Genomic DNA, 14,423 nt, shown 5'->3' with positions numbered 1-14,423 from the left:
TTGTATTTATGCAAGTCGATTTGATTTACCTTTCCCAAAGAGGTTGTGTTTTCACTAACCCTTTTCATGCAAGGTTTCGTCACAAGCAACAGATGTCCATGAAACTCGGTGGAAGGATGTGGTTTGGATCAGAGAAGCGAACCATTCGATTTTGGTTCCGATCCAGGATTCCCTTTCTTTCACGTTGAGAGATGAGAAGAGGTCCCGACTTTTCGGTTTGTCCTTGACTCTGGTTCGTTTCTCTCCTGCATGTTTGGGCTTTGCCTCTTTCTCTCTCTGTTTTCACGCTGCAGGTGTTTCTTCGACTCCGGAGCTGCAACATCCAGATGTGACACAACTGCACAGATGTAGATCATTTCTGGACATATTTCAACATGTTCACTTTTATTCAAAGGGAATAATTCATGGACCTCTATGAAATGAGCTCTTAATAATTCATAAATTTATAAAATAACTAAGAGGAAAAAGTCCCCAAAAACACATGTTCTACTCACGCCTCCATCAGCCTGTTCAACAGCCTCTAGTAGGGGAGTGACTGGTGCTCACAGTTTACAGCTCTGGGGTGTCATTCTTTCTCACTAATGGTGATGTGAATATGCTGACGTGGCGCGATGCTAAAAACAGACAAAGTGTGGAAATGCTGTCAAAAGCTGCTCTTTGTCAGAGCTGGAAAAAAAGAGTGTGGTTTTTTCTGACACTGCACCAGATATATCTCTGAAAACCACTGTGCCTCAGTGCAGAGGAAAGTGGAGGACACCAGTCCCACACTGGGCAAAGGGTCAGTGTGGGAGTGGTGCAGACCTCCCCTCACATGTATCTAGGCAGGACTTGTGGTCAGTGTCTGCAGCTGTAAACATTTTCCAGCTCAGGATGAGATTCTGTCACACGGTGGGTCGGCCCTGCTCAGGAGGAGCGTGTCTTCTGTTTTTACACCAGTCACCCTCGATGTTCGGTTTCTCCGTAAAGCTCCTCTGAACCTCACGGCCATTTCTTCCATCCCACCAGTGATCATCAGTGAAGTGTGGCCTCCACAGTATTCCTTTGGTTTTATGTAAGAGAGAGGGAGAGAGCGAGAGAGAGAAGGAGAGAGAGGGAGAAAGAGGGAGAGAGAGGGAGAGAGAGGGAGAGAGAAGGAGAGAGAGGGAGAGAGAGGGAGAGAGAGGGAGCTGTTTTTCTATGAACACTGAACATTTAGTGGTACCATTGAAAAATAAGTGATGTGTTGGACTTTGTGCCACGAGGGAAAACAGGACATCGGTGCAATCAATTTCAGACTGCAATCAAACCAACAAGTTTGACTCACTCTCACAGTCCCTGCAGATATACATGTATATATTTATGTGTATGTGTGTTTGTGTTTGTGTGTGCGTGTGTGTGAGAATTCATGAAATGCCGAACATGCACAGTGACTGAGCCACACTGAGAAAACACAGGTCAGGTCAGCCTGCCATCGAACATCAGGATTTGTTGACTGTGACTCACACAGAGGAGTTTGTGATTAGGTGCATTACAGGGGATTGAACGATCATGATTATTTTTTTAACTTTGTGAAAAGGTTGTTCACTGGGTCGTCTCCGTCCTGATGTCGGTTCTCTTTCTCCTCCTCTCTCAGTCGTGATTCTGCAGGCACATCATTGACCTCCAAAGCTGCAGGATCCAGATTTGATATTACTTATTTATTGCTTCAACATTGCAAAAGTTTCCGAAGAATAATTTATGAATCGTGGATGATTTGGCATTGGAATAAAGAATATAGTTGTTTATTTAATGTTCATACGTTTTAAAATATGTGTAAATGAGTTTAATAGAAATTCAGTAATGTGTTGAATAAGAAAATGTGTTGTGAAGAATAGAAATTATGTTTCTAAACCTTCAGAACCAGATCAGAAGGACTTTTCTCTTGGGTCATTATCAGCAACTGAAAACCAGATGTTGGAATCAGAGTCAATTAGCTTGATTTCACTTTAGCTCTTCAGAGTAAAAGCACTTTGTTAGCAGACATCACCAGATCATCTTTTATTTAGAAAGATTGATAATCAGGTTTTGCTGCTGCTGGTAAAATGAATGAATCATTTTTCACTGAGACTCTGGTTGTGACGCAGAATTTTCTGACTGGAGGTTTTCGCCATTACGCAAAGATCAGCTTAATAAAATGGGGAAATGATAACTGGATGTGACAGAGCTGACTAAACACTGTAAATCAGCACAATGTTGGAGGCAGTGACAAACGGAACATTCACTGTAATAACAACACGGATTTCCTCATTCGCTTTAACTGAATTTATATTTATAATTATGTAAAAACAACATAGGAAGGGAAATATTAAGTGTGATTATCTTCATCCAAATGTTAACGCTTAGGAGGAGAGACAGATCTTTTGTCTGGTCCATGGGAGGACGAGCTGGAAACCTAAGGAGCCGTTAAGTGTCTCATTACCATGTGTCCTCCTGTAGGACGTCGAGCTGCAGCAGCAACCGTCAGAGTTTAGCTGGTAATCATTGGTGTCATCAATATTACAGGAGGAGCCAGTCGATCCACCACTGTGACGCTCCGAGGTGGTGGAAAGGTTTATCACCTCCATCGGGGTTTTGTTTGTCAGCAAGATTCCCCCAATTACTACTGAGTGGATTTCAGGACACTTGGCGGAGGGAAGGGACACGACGCTGATATCTGGTCAGCTTGATTGACTTCAAGGGGAATATATGAGGGGCAGTGTGACCCTGAAGGTCAGATCCCAATTCAGATTTCTTTACGTTGATTGGGTTTTGTTTGTTTACATTGTGCTTTGTGATTTGCCGTTGTGTTTTGCACTGGAGGGCCTCCGTCGCTGTTCTTTTTTTTTTCCCAATCTTATGTATTTACAAATATATATATATAGGTAATACATTTGGCCTGTTACCCAGATCAATATGCACGAACTTAAAAAACTAACAATTCTGAACTAAATATATTATGGTTCTGGGATATTTGAGATCCAGACGTCAAGAATTAAAGGATTGAATAAGGGGGGACATTTTTAAATAATGGCAATATATGAAATGTCAGCTATTGGTTTTATTTTTCATATTATTTAAGGCCTGTTAAAATCTTATACTTCCCATGACATCCAAAGTGGAACTGGAAAATAAAACTATCACTCGCTGTAATTAGGACTGCCATCAACTGTATCTGATTGCATGATAAGCAGCTACTACAGTACTTTCCAATCACCCACGTCAATTTTTTCTTCCTCGGTCTCATCACTCCTGCTCCACTCCTCACTCGCTCATTATTTATAATCCCTGGTATTTTGCGAGCCATCGATCAGGTTTGACCCGAATCAATAACTCCGCTTTGACACGTGACCTTTCCACACTTTAGGTCTAATGAGAGTCGTGCTGTCAATGTTTATTGAGGATCTATGCGGAGAGAAGCTGGCGACAGCGTGGGTAATCGCCGCTGAAATATTCATATACAGGGAGACAAGCGTTGTGTAATCAGACGACAACAGACGAGTGACAGGGTTCATTAGAGCGGATGGTGGCCACACAGGCAGCGGGTTGACAGGCGGAGGGATGACAGGTCTGTGTTCAGGGAAAAGTGGATTTACTCGTATGATTCTGTGCGAAAGAAATTAATCCTCGGAGCTGCAGGGGAGTTCTGGGTGTTTACAGAAAAGTAATCAGCAACTACTTGGATAATTGATCAATAGTTTTGGATTTGTGATCGTAAACTAACAATCTTTTGGTTTTAGAATGCTCAAATGTCAAAGTAAGTAATCAGAAGATGTGATCTGGACCTCTGGGAGATTGTCAGAGGAGTTTTTTATCAGTGTTGTGTCATCAATCAATAAAAAAATCAAGCTCACTTCCCTGACTTTCCTCCAGGTTTAAAAATCCACCCAGAATTCCACATTGTTTTGGGTCACGTGGCTTCCTGTCATCCCGTGGAGGGGCAGGTGTATCGCACGCACAGGTGCGAGAAGGCCAAAAAAACAGCTTCACCTCTAAACCGGAGAGATGTTTGGAATAATTATCAAATGACAGCGGGAGCAGCGGCGGCCGCGGAGTCACGGAGGCGGAGCAAATGATGGGGAAATGAAAGGCTTTAATTGAATGTCAGCGGGAAGCTGCAGGCCACGTGGAACCACGTGTAATGAGATGTGGGCAGCTGAAGGGCACCCCTCCCAGGATGCTTTGCTGGTAGGGATGGGGGCGGGCGGGGTGGTTGCTCCTGTCTCCCTGGCATCGCCCTAATGATGTGCTCAAATCACGGCGTTATGTAACGTGCTCTCCAGTAATGTTTAGTCAGCCTTGTGCACTCTGAGCCCTGCCAGCGAGCGTGTTTACATGTGCATCTGTGTGGATGTGCACATATGTCGGGGAAAGAGGTTGGAGATATTTTTACCCTGAATCAATGTGTCTTATTTACACACAAAAAAAAAACAGCTAAGCAGCTTTTAGGGCCCTGCAGCCACCAGGGCCCCCTCCCCCCCAAATCATCCCATGTAAGTTAAATTGTTTTGGCCCGGTTTTGGCCCACATCCACAATTTACCACACGGGCCACTTCAGGTTCACATCCAGGTTACACGTTGCAGAGAGTATCACATTTGGACAATAAGCCAAAAAAAGCCTTGTATTTGTTTTGGGATATTTGAGCCACATTTTCTAAGTTACAAGTGGTGCAACTTTAGGCTCACATCCATTTTGCTCGGGCCACAAGAAGGTGAGACGTGCAGCATCAGTGCTTGACGTGGGCAACACCTGTTTGCTTCACTGACTGAATTTGGATTGCTAATGCAATGCTTACCATTGATATGACAACATGACAATGATGTGTGTACGCAACGCAGCCTGCAGCCGGGGGGGAGTTCCCCCTGAACGATTTGCATGTACACAAATAAACATAAATAAAAAACATCACGGTTCTGTGGATTCTCTGCATCTCTCCTGGCCACGTGCATTTCGAGGACGTCATCCGGTGCTCGAGTGGAGATTCCCTCTGCAGCTTAGTCATTCAAACTCAGACGCCTAATTTGAAATACCAGAACATAAATAATACAGCGATAAAATCAATTCTACTCTTTTTATAACTTTTCCTCAATAGGCACTCTGCTGTCGGGGCCTTTAGTGATGCAGCAGTGAACTCTTTTTGGGGGAGGTTTCCATCCCGAGCACCCTGGACGAGGTTTAATCACAGCCCTGTCTTCAGTGTGGACTGTGCAGCCTCTCCAAAAATTTCAGTAATGAGAATCCAGGCTGGATCGCCTGCTCAAAGAGCCCTGGGTCAGAACCTGCCACCGGAAAAAAATCAGTGTGATGGATCAGAGGCTGCAGGAAGTGGCCGGGCTCATGAGGATGTGTTCGTTGCTTACGCAGTGGAGGACGCTCAGAGCGGAGCCGACGGACCTGCAGCTGAAACCCTGCAGGACTCTGCAGCTGACGCTCGGAGCCAGGGACCAACCTGAGAAATGAGATCGCACAGACACACACACACACACACACACAGATCACCATATTGAAATATTCAGCACATCTGGTGCAGAAAGCTTGATTCTCCCAACATTAATACCCTGTTTGTTTTTTTTACTGATGTTAGCTTTTGTAATTTTAACAATTTAAACAATAAATAAGATGATACTACATTTACCACAAATACAACTAGTGTCAAAATATATCGTGAAAACATGTGCATCATGTTTCTGGTAAGTTTGGTTTTAATAGTTATTTGATTTGACCGACTCCTGATTGGCTAAGCAAATATAAGTGGGACTTCACAGGAAGTGGAGACACATCACTCATCTGCATTATTTACAGTTATTTGATTTAGTATTAATACAATAAATACCCTTTTGGCATGGGGAAAGTAAATGTTTTTTAATTTTGTGTTATTCTCTGTCATAAATTATACATTTTAACTCTGCTATATAAATAGAAATCTTCAATAGAGTCTTTGTAGCAGTGAGAGGGACCATGTCTTTATTCCTTATCTTCCAAAAGCCATATTTCTTTTTTTCTTGAAAGGCCACATTTTGGATCAAAGTGTGATGGATTCCTCGACGTATTGATCGGGCCGGGGCCGGCAGCACTTCAGTTCATGGGGGTAGGATTTATGCAGGCTCAGTCACGGTTGACTTGACTGACCTGGTTATCGAAGCCAGGGCTATTTATGTCGTGGCTCACCGTGTGGAACTCAGGATTGACCGGGATCTATCAGTCAATAGCAGAGGCAGCGAGGTGCAGTGTCGAAGTCGTCGCCTGTCACAGGTCTGCAGAAGAGCGGTTATTGAAACAGTGGAAGAAACGCTGTGTGTAACTCCTCTTCTCAAAATATGAGAATTTATACCTGAGCTTATGCAAATATACTTTTTAATCAGAAAAACTAGAAAATAAAGGTGTTATATTCTACAGCTAGCACAAACAAACTATAAAATGTGTGTGTGTTTGTGGAAAAGAAAGAATATGGATGTGAAATGTTTTCGGGATCGCCTTGACCTCTTCACAGTATCCTCCCCAGACTGCAACTACATTTCCCGCTGACGCACAACACGTCGGGGAACCACTCACTGGAAACCAGTGACACCGAGGGTCACCACAAATTTGGCCCCAGTTCGACTTTCACTTGACATTTAGTCTCTTTGCGTCAAATCATCATCATCATTTTTATTCTGTCTTTCAGCTTAAAAACACTCTCCTCACTGTTCTTGCAGCTAAATTATAAGAATCTGTGTAAACAAGGTTGGAAGCTGCGACGTGACGTCTGTTTTCTCTCAAATGTGGGAAACAAATTGTTGATTTCTTTGCTTTGAAGGTCAAAGACTGGACGCTGGGGTTTTCCTCGCTCGCAGCCTAAACAACAACTGGATTTTTTTTTTTAATGTGGATGACTCACAAATGCAGAAGTTTTCTTTTCAGAGAATAAGTAATGGAGTAATGGATGATGGGAATTTCTACCCCCCGCTGCTCCGTGGTCAGAGAACCCGGGCTCCTGTCGTCCACATGAAGTCTCGCAGGGATAGGGTTAGGGTTGTGTTTTAGTCATTTTATTCTTTATTTGTGAATTACAATATTTAAGAAAAGTGTGATGATGTGAAATGTAAAGGATACAACATGTTGTAAATAAAAATGTTTAAATTCAAGCCCCAACAAACCCTCCTCTATGATTAGAAGTAGATTTTAATTATTTATTTTTAACCTCACCTGTCCACTAGTTGGCACTGTTGAGTTAACCTCCCGTTTTTTTTACTTTTTGAATCTGTTTACACTAGATATATGTAACTTGTAATAAAACCAAACAAAACATTCAAAACATTTAATATTATTGGTTGAAATAAACAAACGAAATGACTCAATGATTTTGACATAATAGGGAAAAGGGAATACCAGCCTTAGCCCGGCAGATAAACTCAGCTTTGCATGCATGACTTACTGCTGTGTCATCAAAAGCTGAGAACATGTTCTCCTCTTCTGCAGATAAAACATGTCACATGCCACGAAGTCAAATGTAGAATCCACACAAGGTTTTGCAATTAGGGTTAAACAGGACTCACTCAAAACAGTTAATCTGCAAAAATGTTCTCTAAGAGTTGATGGGGAGAATAGGTGGATGCCTGTAGAGGGAGGGAGTGAGTGAGGTGAATGGAGGAGGTGAACAAGGGAGGAAGTGAGGAGAAGGAGAAGAAGAAGAAGAAGGAGAAGGAGAAGGAGAAGGAGAAGGAGGAATGGATAGATGGATCGATGGATGGATGGATGCCTGTAGAGGGAGGGAGTGAGAGAGGTGAATGGGGAGGGAGTGAGGAGAAAGAGAAGGAGAAGGAGAAGAAGGGATGGATAGATGGATGGATGGATGAATTAACGGATGAATGGATGCCTGTAGAGGGAGGGAGTGAGTGAGGTGAATGAGTGAGGTGAATAAGGGAGGAAGTGAGGAGAAGGAGAAGAAGGAGAATGAGAAGGAGAAGGAGAAGAAGGGATGGATAGATGGATGGATGGATGAATTAACGGATAAATGGATGCCTGTAGAGGGAGGGAGTGAGTGAGGTGAATGAGTGAGGTGAATAAGGGAGGAAGTGAGGAGAAGGAGAAGGAGAAAGAGGGATGGATGGATAGATAGATGGATAAATGGATAGATGGATAGATGGATAGATGGTTGGATGGTTGGATGGTTGGATGGTTGGATGTTTGGATGGATGGATGGATGAATGGATGGATGGAGGATGGAAGGAAGCCTGTTGAGGGAGGGAGTGAGTGAGTGAGGTGAAGGGGAGAGGGAGTGAGGGAGGAGAAGGAGGGAGGGGTGGATGGATGGTAGCCTGTAGGGGGAGGGTGGGAGGTGACGGAGGGAGGGAGTGAGGGAGGAGAAGGAGGGAGGGGTGGTGCTGAATGAACAGCTCCTCCGCTCCTCATAAAGTACTCAGAGCTCCTCCGCTCCGTCAGAGCCGCTCACAGCCATGAGGCAGCCGAGCTCCCCGTCCTCCAGACCCTCGCTCACACTCCGCCCGGCCCCCTGACACACACACACACACACACACATACACACATACACACACAAACCACCCACCACCATGAAGAGGCAGAACGTGCGGACCCTCGCCCTCATCATCTGCACCTTCACCTACCTGATCGTGGGCGCCGCGATTTTCGACGCGTTGGAGTCCCAGAAGGAGACGAGCCAGCGGCGGAAGCTGGACCTGAGGAAAGCGGCGCTGCTCCGGACCTTCAACTTGTCCTCGGTGGACTTCGACGGGCTGGAGAAGGTGGTGCTGCAGCTGAAGCCGCACAAAGCCGGCGTGCAGTGGAAATTCGCCGGCTCCTTTTACTTCGCCATCACTGTCATCACCACCATAGGTAAGAGAGAGATCGTGCCTGGAAACTTTTATTTTGAAAAAGTTGACCTGATGGATCGTGTTCCTGCTTCACGTGAACCCAGTGAACTTCCATGAAAAGGGTGGCCGGTGTTTGCTTTGCTGTATATATAACACAATACTGCAGGAGGCAACACAGACGAGAGCATGACTCAGAGAATTTAAAGTCACGTAACCGACCTGTAATATGGAAACTATACAGTGATAACACAGCTGCAGCAGAATATCACACGAAATTGTTCAAGTCAAGTGAGAAAAACAACACAAGCACAGTGGGTTTGAGGTAAGATGTACACAAGAAAAACACAGTGACATGTATAGAATATAAGTTAACAGAACATATGTAAAGTAAAAATAATATTACAGAATCATAACAGAGACTCCAACTGAGTTCAGGGCCAGATTCAAATGAAGCACTTAAAACTAGATTTAAAGATTTAGATGTGTGGCAGCAGCAGAAAGCCTCCTTCAGTTTTTACATGAGAACAGACAGGGACCTGGGGACAGAATACACAAACAGGAGATAACCATGAGGAATATGCAGTAGTGGAGGAAGTATCTCAGAAGTACTCAAGAACTCACTTAAATAGCTTTTTAACGCATTCTTAAAATTCGTACATTTTCTAGCGCAGCACTATAATGACGCCGAAAAGCTAAATTCCCATGTGTTGTACATGGCAGCTAGAGGTGGTCGATACTCGATAATGGTGGTATAAACAATTGCAGCATTGTGGCTTTGTCTACACTACTTACTTCCACTGCTATTTGTCTGAACAGACACACAAAAATGACTACGAATACTCAAAAACGAGCATGCCAGGCCAGCAGGTGGCGATAAAGTCAACGATCAACTATCTGTCAAATACCAGAGAGGACAGCAGTGGTGTTTGTGTAATCCTGGGTCGAGGCAGATCTGTTTGAATACAGGTAACCTGGAGAACTCAGACCTAGCAGTGCCAAGCAGACGTAGAGATGTGGTAAACAGTCGTTGATGTTTCTGGTGCATTGCACAAAGCAACAGTGGGGAAGAGTGAAGTCCACTGTGATTTGGAAGTTCTTCGTAAAATATTGTTTGTTTTGAAAAATATCTGCCTTAGTGCTGAAAGGGCGACAGAGTGTTCTGGTCTGGTGTTCTACTGTATCACTGCTTTGTGTCAATGCGTTGTTATTGTGTTCTGTGTCTGGCAAGGTGTCCTTCAGTTCTTTGAGATGCATCATTACCATCATAAACTGAACACTGGCAGAAATTTGTCCTGCAGCCTTTTTATTTAATGGCCGTCTTGAAAGGGGTCGGCTGAAAGTCATATTTTCAGCAGCCAAGCTGATGACTCTTCAGGACAAGCGTCTGTCCAAATATGAAAATCTGCTGCTCATATAACTAAAGGTTGTCATTAGAGGAGACGCTCCAGGAAAATTAAGTTATGAGACAGTCGATTGCCTCTTTCTCTTCGTCTTCTTGTGCTCTTACTCATTACTCTTGCTCCTAGAGGCCCCTCAGCGCCACATGGCTGCTAGCTCTGCACTCGCTTTATTACACAACCTTCAAAAATCAGCCTCATCGGTTTAGCAGCTCGGCTTCACTCAGCTCTTTGCATAACGACTACAAGTTCGAGTTCAAGTTGAACTTAGTCAGACATTTTAAATATTGAAAAAGAGGAGGATGCATAATTTACCTCTGTCATACAACTGCTGCTGCTGGAATTTAGAGATGGACGACATGACAGCTCACTATAAACTGGCTGCAGCCAGGGCCATAAACCCGCCTCCTCCATGTTAGTCAATAGGACATGGATCACAGTACATTCTTCTCAGAGATGTCGTTTTCATTTCTTCTGTTGGTTTTAATTTGTTACTCATGAAAAGGGGGTGAAACGTCGTGATTGACAGCCGAGACTGACTCACGATTGGTCAAGCACGTGTACCGATGGGTCCTCGCTAACATTAGCCTGACCTGAAGCTATTGAATTGAGGAATTGTGCTTTTTATTGCAATTTTTTGATGTATTAGTAGGAGATTGTGACATTTCCTGTTACAGATGTCACATGGGCTGACTTTAATGTCTGCTCTTCATCTCTTTAGAAGCCGTCCTTATCCGCAGCCTCTATCCAAACCTCCCTCCCTCACTGTATTTAGTGACGGGGCCTGTTGTCAGCATAGTGACCTGTGACTTGTAACCCTATCAGATGCAGCCGACTAATTGCACACTAACCCAACCCCGGGTGTCTGTAACCGCATTCTGTAATTGTGAGCCCAGAGGCAGCTACAAACACAGTGATTGGCGCTCCAGCCTGCCATTAAGTATTAATGACAACACCAGACCCTCGCTGTTCCATTGGCCTTCTGGCACTCAACATTAACACTGTAGATACTGTACTGTACACTCAATATCACGACCTCATGACTTACAGTATATCGTCCACATGCTGAGCAGCAGAAACCCTCGATGAGGCCTGTGATTTAATCAGATTGTTATTTTGCTATAAAACAGATTGAAACTATTTCTGTCATTAACGGATGTATAAAAATAGTCATGAACCTCTTTTTTTTTCTGTCATATTTTTTTTTAAAGTTATAATTGAATTCAATCAAGAAATGAGGCCTCTGGAAATTCACATCCAACTGAGACACCCCCAGGGACCACGGTGCCCGAGTTGAGGTGATAACTGTTATTTCGTCTGATTTGGAAAAATGAGTAAAAAAGCAAACGAGTCAATCTCAACATGGCTACTTTGAAATTCAGATTATATACTAGAGATGGGCTGTTGATTCCATGAAAACAAACAATATCCTGGAAAGCTATGAATAAATATACACTTCAATTCGCGTCTCCCTACTGCTCGGCTGCCAGTGGGAGAGCAGCGAACACACGACAAGATCTGGCTCTGGCATGCTCTACTAATAATTTAACATAAGTGAAGAAGGGAGGAGAAGTCGCAATCAGTAATCAGTCATCACTTTCCACAGGAAAGGAAAGGGTGGGGGGGCGTAGGAGGGCAGGGTGTCCATTTACTCACCCACTGCTCTGGGAGAGATTGAAGCGATGTGACAAACACCGCGAGGGGAAGAGGAGAAAAAAGAGCTTTGAGCAGAAAGAGGGCTCTGGAGAGAGAGAGAGAGGGGGGGGGGGGGGGATACTGGGGGAGATACTGGGGGAGACCCTTCACACAGGGTGCAAACATGGCCTCCCTCATCTGCCCTCACCCACTCCAGGGGTGAATGACCAGTGTCCATGCTGCAGTTCAAGTTCATCCCCGACATGTTGAGCATCTCCACTGGACATGAAAGAGCCGTCTTAAGACATGTCCCTCATCCTCTGTGTGTTATCTGATGTGCTGTGTGTGGTCCGATAAGGACACATTGTGTGATTCTATAGCACGTGTGAAGCAGAGGGCTTGCGTATATCTTTAACACATGTTGACATATGTACAGTAATCTTTGATACAGCACTGTGGTTACACAAGCTGAATTAAAGGAGTAGCTCACACACGTTCTTTGCCATTTAACACTAATAGATCCAATTTGATTTGGTAAGATTTAGAGAAATTATTTCCTGATATTTCTTGTCTTGTTGATGATACAGGCTCTGGGTTTAATATTTAGGGTCAACCCGTAGCAGCTCGTAAAATATTGAATTGAGTCATAATCAGACTATTCTTTAACATACACTGATATAATATTCTCTTAGCAATTTATGTAAAATATCATAATCCAAATAATTATTATTTATAAATTATTGATAGGAACAATGACCTCTTAGTGAAGCCCAGTCATGCAGAGAGTTATGTTCATATTGGAGGATTCCCCAGCTCGCAGTCGAGGTTCAGGTCCACTGCAGGAGGCAGATTGAGAACCAGGAGGGGGGGGGGGGGGGGTTGTGGATCTGGTTTAATGCTGGAGATTCAAGTTTGCATCCTGTCAGAAACTATAACCACAATTTTAACCATACCCATGTCATACAGCAATACCTGCCTTTTCCATAGCAACTCGACCTCAGGTTTTACAGAAGGTTCAGCATTGACACTAATGTCTGATGAGGGTTGTTGTCACAGTCGCTCTGTAAGAACCTGGTTCACCCACTCAAAAAACGATGCAGGTTTTTTTTTTATTGGTGCCAGAGGACACGTGTGACACATGTACTTCAGAGGTTATGTAACCACCGTCCCTGCTGTGGCAAGTTTACATACACGAGTCAGCTATACGTGAGCACGTGATCATGAGGTTAGACTGACTCTATGAATAGTTACGTGGTATTACACAATATATGTGAATTAAAGTCAATTATGTCATTGACTTACTTGTTCAAGGTCAAATTTTGAGGAGGAGAATTTGCAGTGCAGGCAGAAGTCGAGCTCCTCCAGTAGGTTGTAGGCTTCGTAAACATAACGTTCCTGAGCAAGCGTTCATTTCCAGCAAGCGTTTCGGTTTAATCTGTCTCTGACGCGGCCACACATCCACTCCAACATCTTTAAAATAACAAATTATGTTATGAGAAGGAAATTACAACAGCAGCATGTCTGGATAATCCACAGACCTCGCCATCAAGTTTTTATTGGAACTACGAGTGCTCTGTGTGTATGTGGGTCATCCAGATTAATGTCAAATGGGAACACTTGTTATTATTTTTACTTCGGCCAGTTCTTGTTATGTTTTGATTGGCACTTTTCCGTTTGTTTGTCTGTCATCATTGTCCAAAACTACTGATCTGGTTTTCATGAAACTCTGTGGAGGCGCTGGGGGAGTTTCTTTAAACCTGAGCTTTATAAATGGATGTATAATTCACCTTCTCTAACATGACAAGATGAGGTGTTAGCCTCGGCGGAAGTGACATTCCCAGTATGCTCCTTAGTTCTGTGACCCCCCACGGAAAGACGGAAAGACGGAAAGAAAGAAAGAAAGATCTGCGTAATCTGCGTGATCTGACCTTTCAAGTTAATTAATCTTGCGCATATATCTAATCTCCAGAGTCATTAACCTTCTCTCAAACTCATAAACACAACTTTTCATCAGAATAGGACTCATAAAGGTCACCATGTGGTTGTAGTTAGAAAAACATTCCTTCAAAATCACATCCTCTGCTTGGATTTTGTATCCTTGTGAATCACCTCTTGTTAAACAGTTTTTGCTCAGAGATCATTTGGCTGTTTGCCTCTCGTCGGCGCAGACGTGAGCTCAGCGTTTCATCGTCTGCAGCCTCTGAATGTGTGATTTTTAGGGAGAGGAGGAGAAATGAATACAAATGCATCTGTGTGCGTCACTATAATCCCAAAAGATAGCATCCAGTCAGGGCTAGAGCCTTGGACTTGAGAGGGAAACCTGCTGGATGCTTCGCAAAACTCCTCCAACCCATTAAAATGGAGGCTTGGACCAGAGCGCTGAAGCCTGGTTCAGTTGCTCTGTCACCACCAGCACATTAGTTGTTGATGCACTGGGCAGCTACCAAGTGTGGAAGCACATTAGTGCTCTAATGCGAAGCAGGCCGCCGCTGAAAAAGAGCAGACATGCTCAGTAAATCCTCTCTGGGTGAGTGAACCTGATGTTTCTATATGTGGCCTGACAATGAATAAATTATCCCGTCATTT

The 14,423-nt window shown here is 43.8% G+C and overlaps 1 protein-coding gene across 1 annotated transcript in view; it reads left to right on the top strand.

Annotated features, from left to right (window-relative positions):
• The first annotated feature begins 8,495 nt into the window (after positions 1-8,495).
• kcnk3a (potassium channel, subfamily K, member 3a) overlaps positions 8,496-14,423 on the top strand; it is a 29,880-nt gene continuing 23,952 nt past the window's right edge. Inside the window, exon 1 of the mRNA XM_062411489.1 lies at positions 8,496-8,827. Coding sequence (XP_062267473.1) covers positions 8,545-8,827 — 283 coding nt within the window. The 5' untranslated portion in view covers positions 8,496-8,544. The remainder of the gene's footprint in view (positions 8,828-14,423) is intronic.

The sequence above is a fragment of the Platichthys flesus genome, chromosome 18, assembly GCF_949316205.1.
Source record: "Platichthys flesus chromosome 18, fPlaFle2.1, whole genome shotgun sequence".
Classification (NCBI taxonomy): Eukaryota; Metazoa; Chordata; class Actinopteri; order Pleuronectiformes; family Pleuronectidae; genus Platichthys; species Platichthys flesus.
Note: the sequence above shows the minus strand (reverse complement) of the source record. Positions and strands in the feature narration are given on the sequence as shown.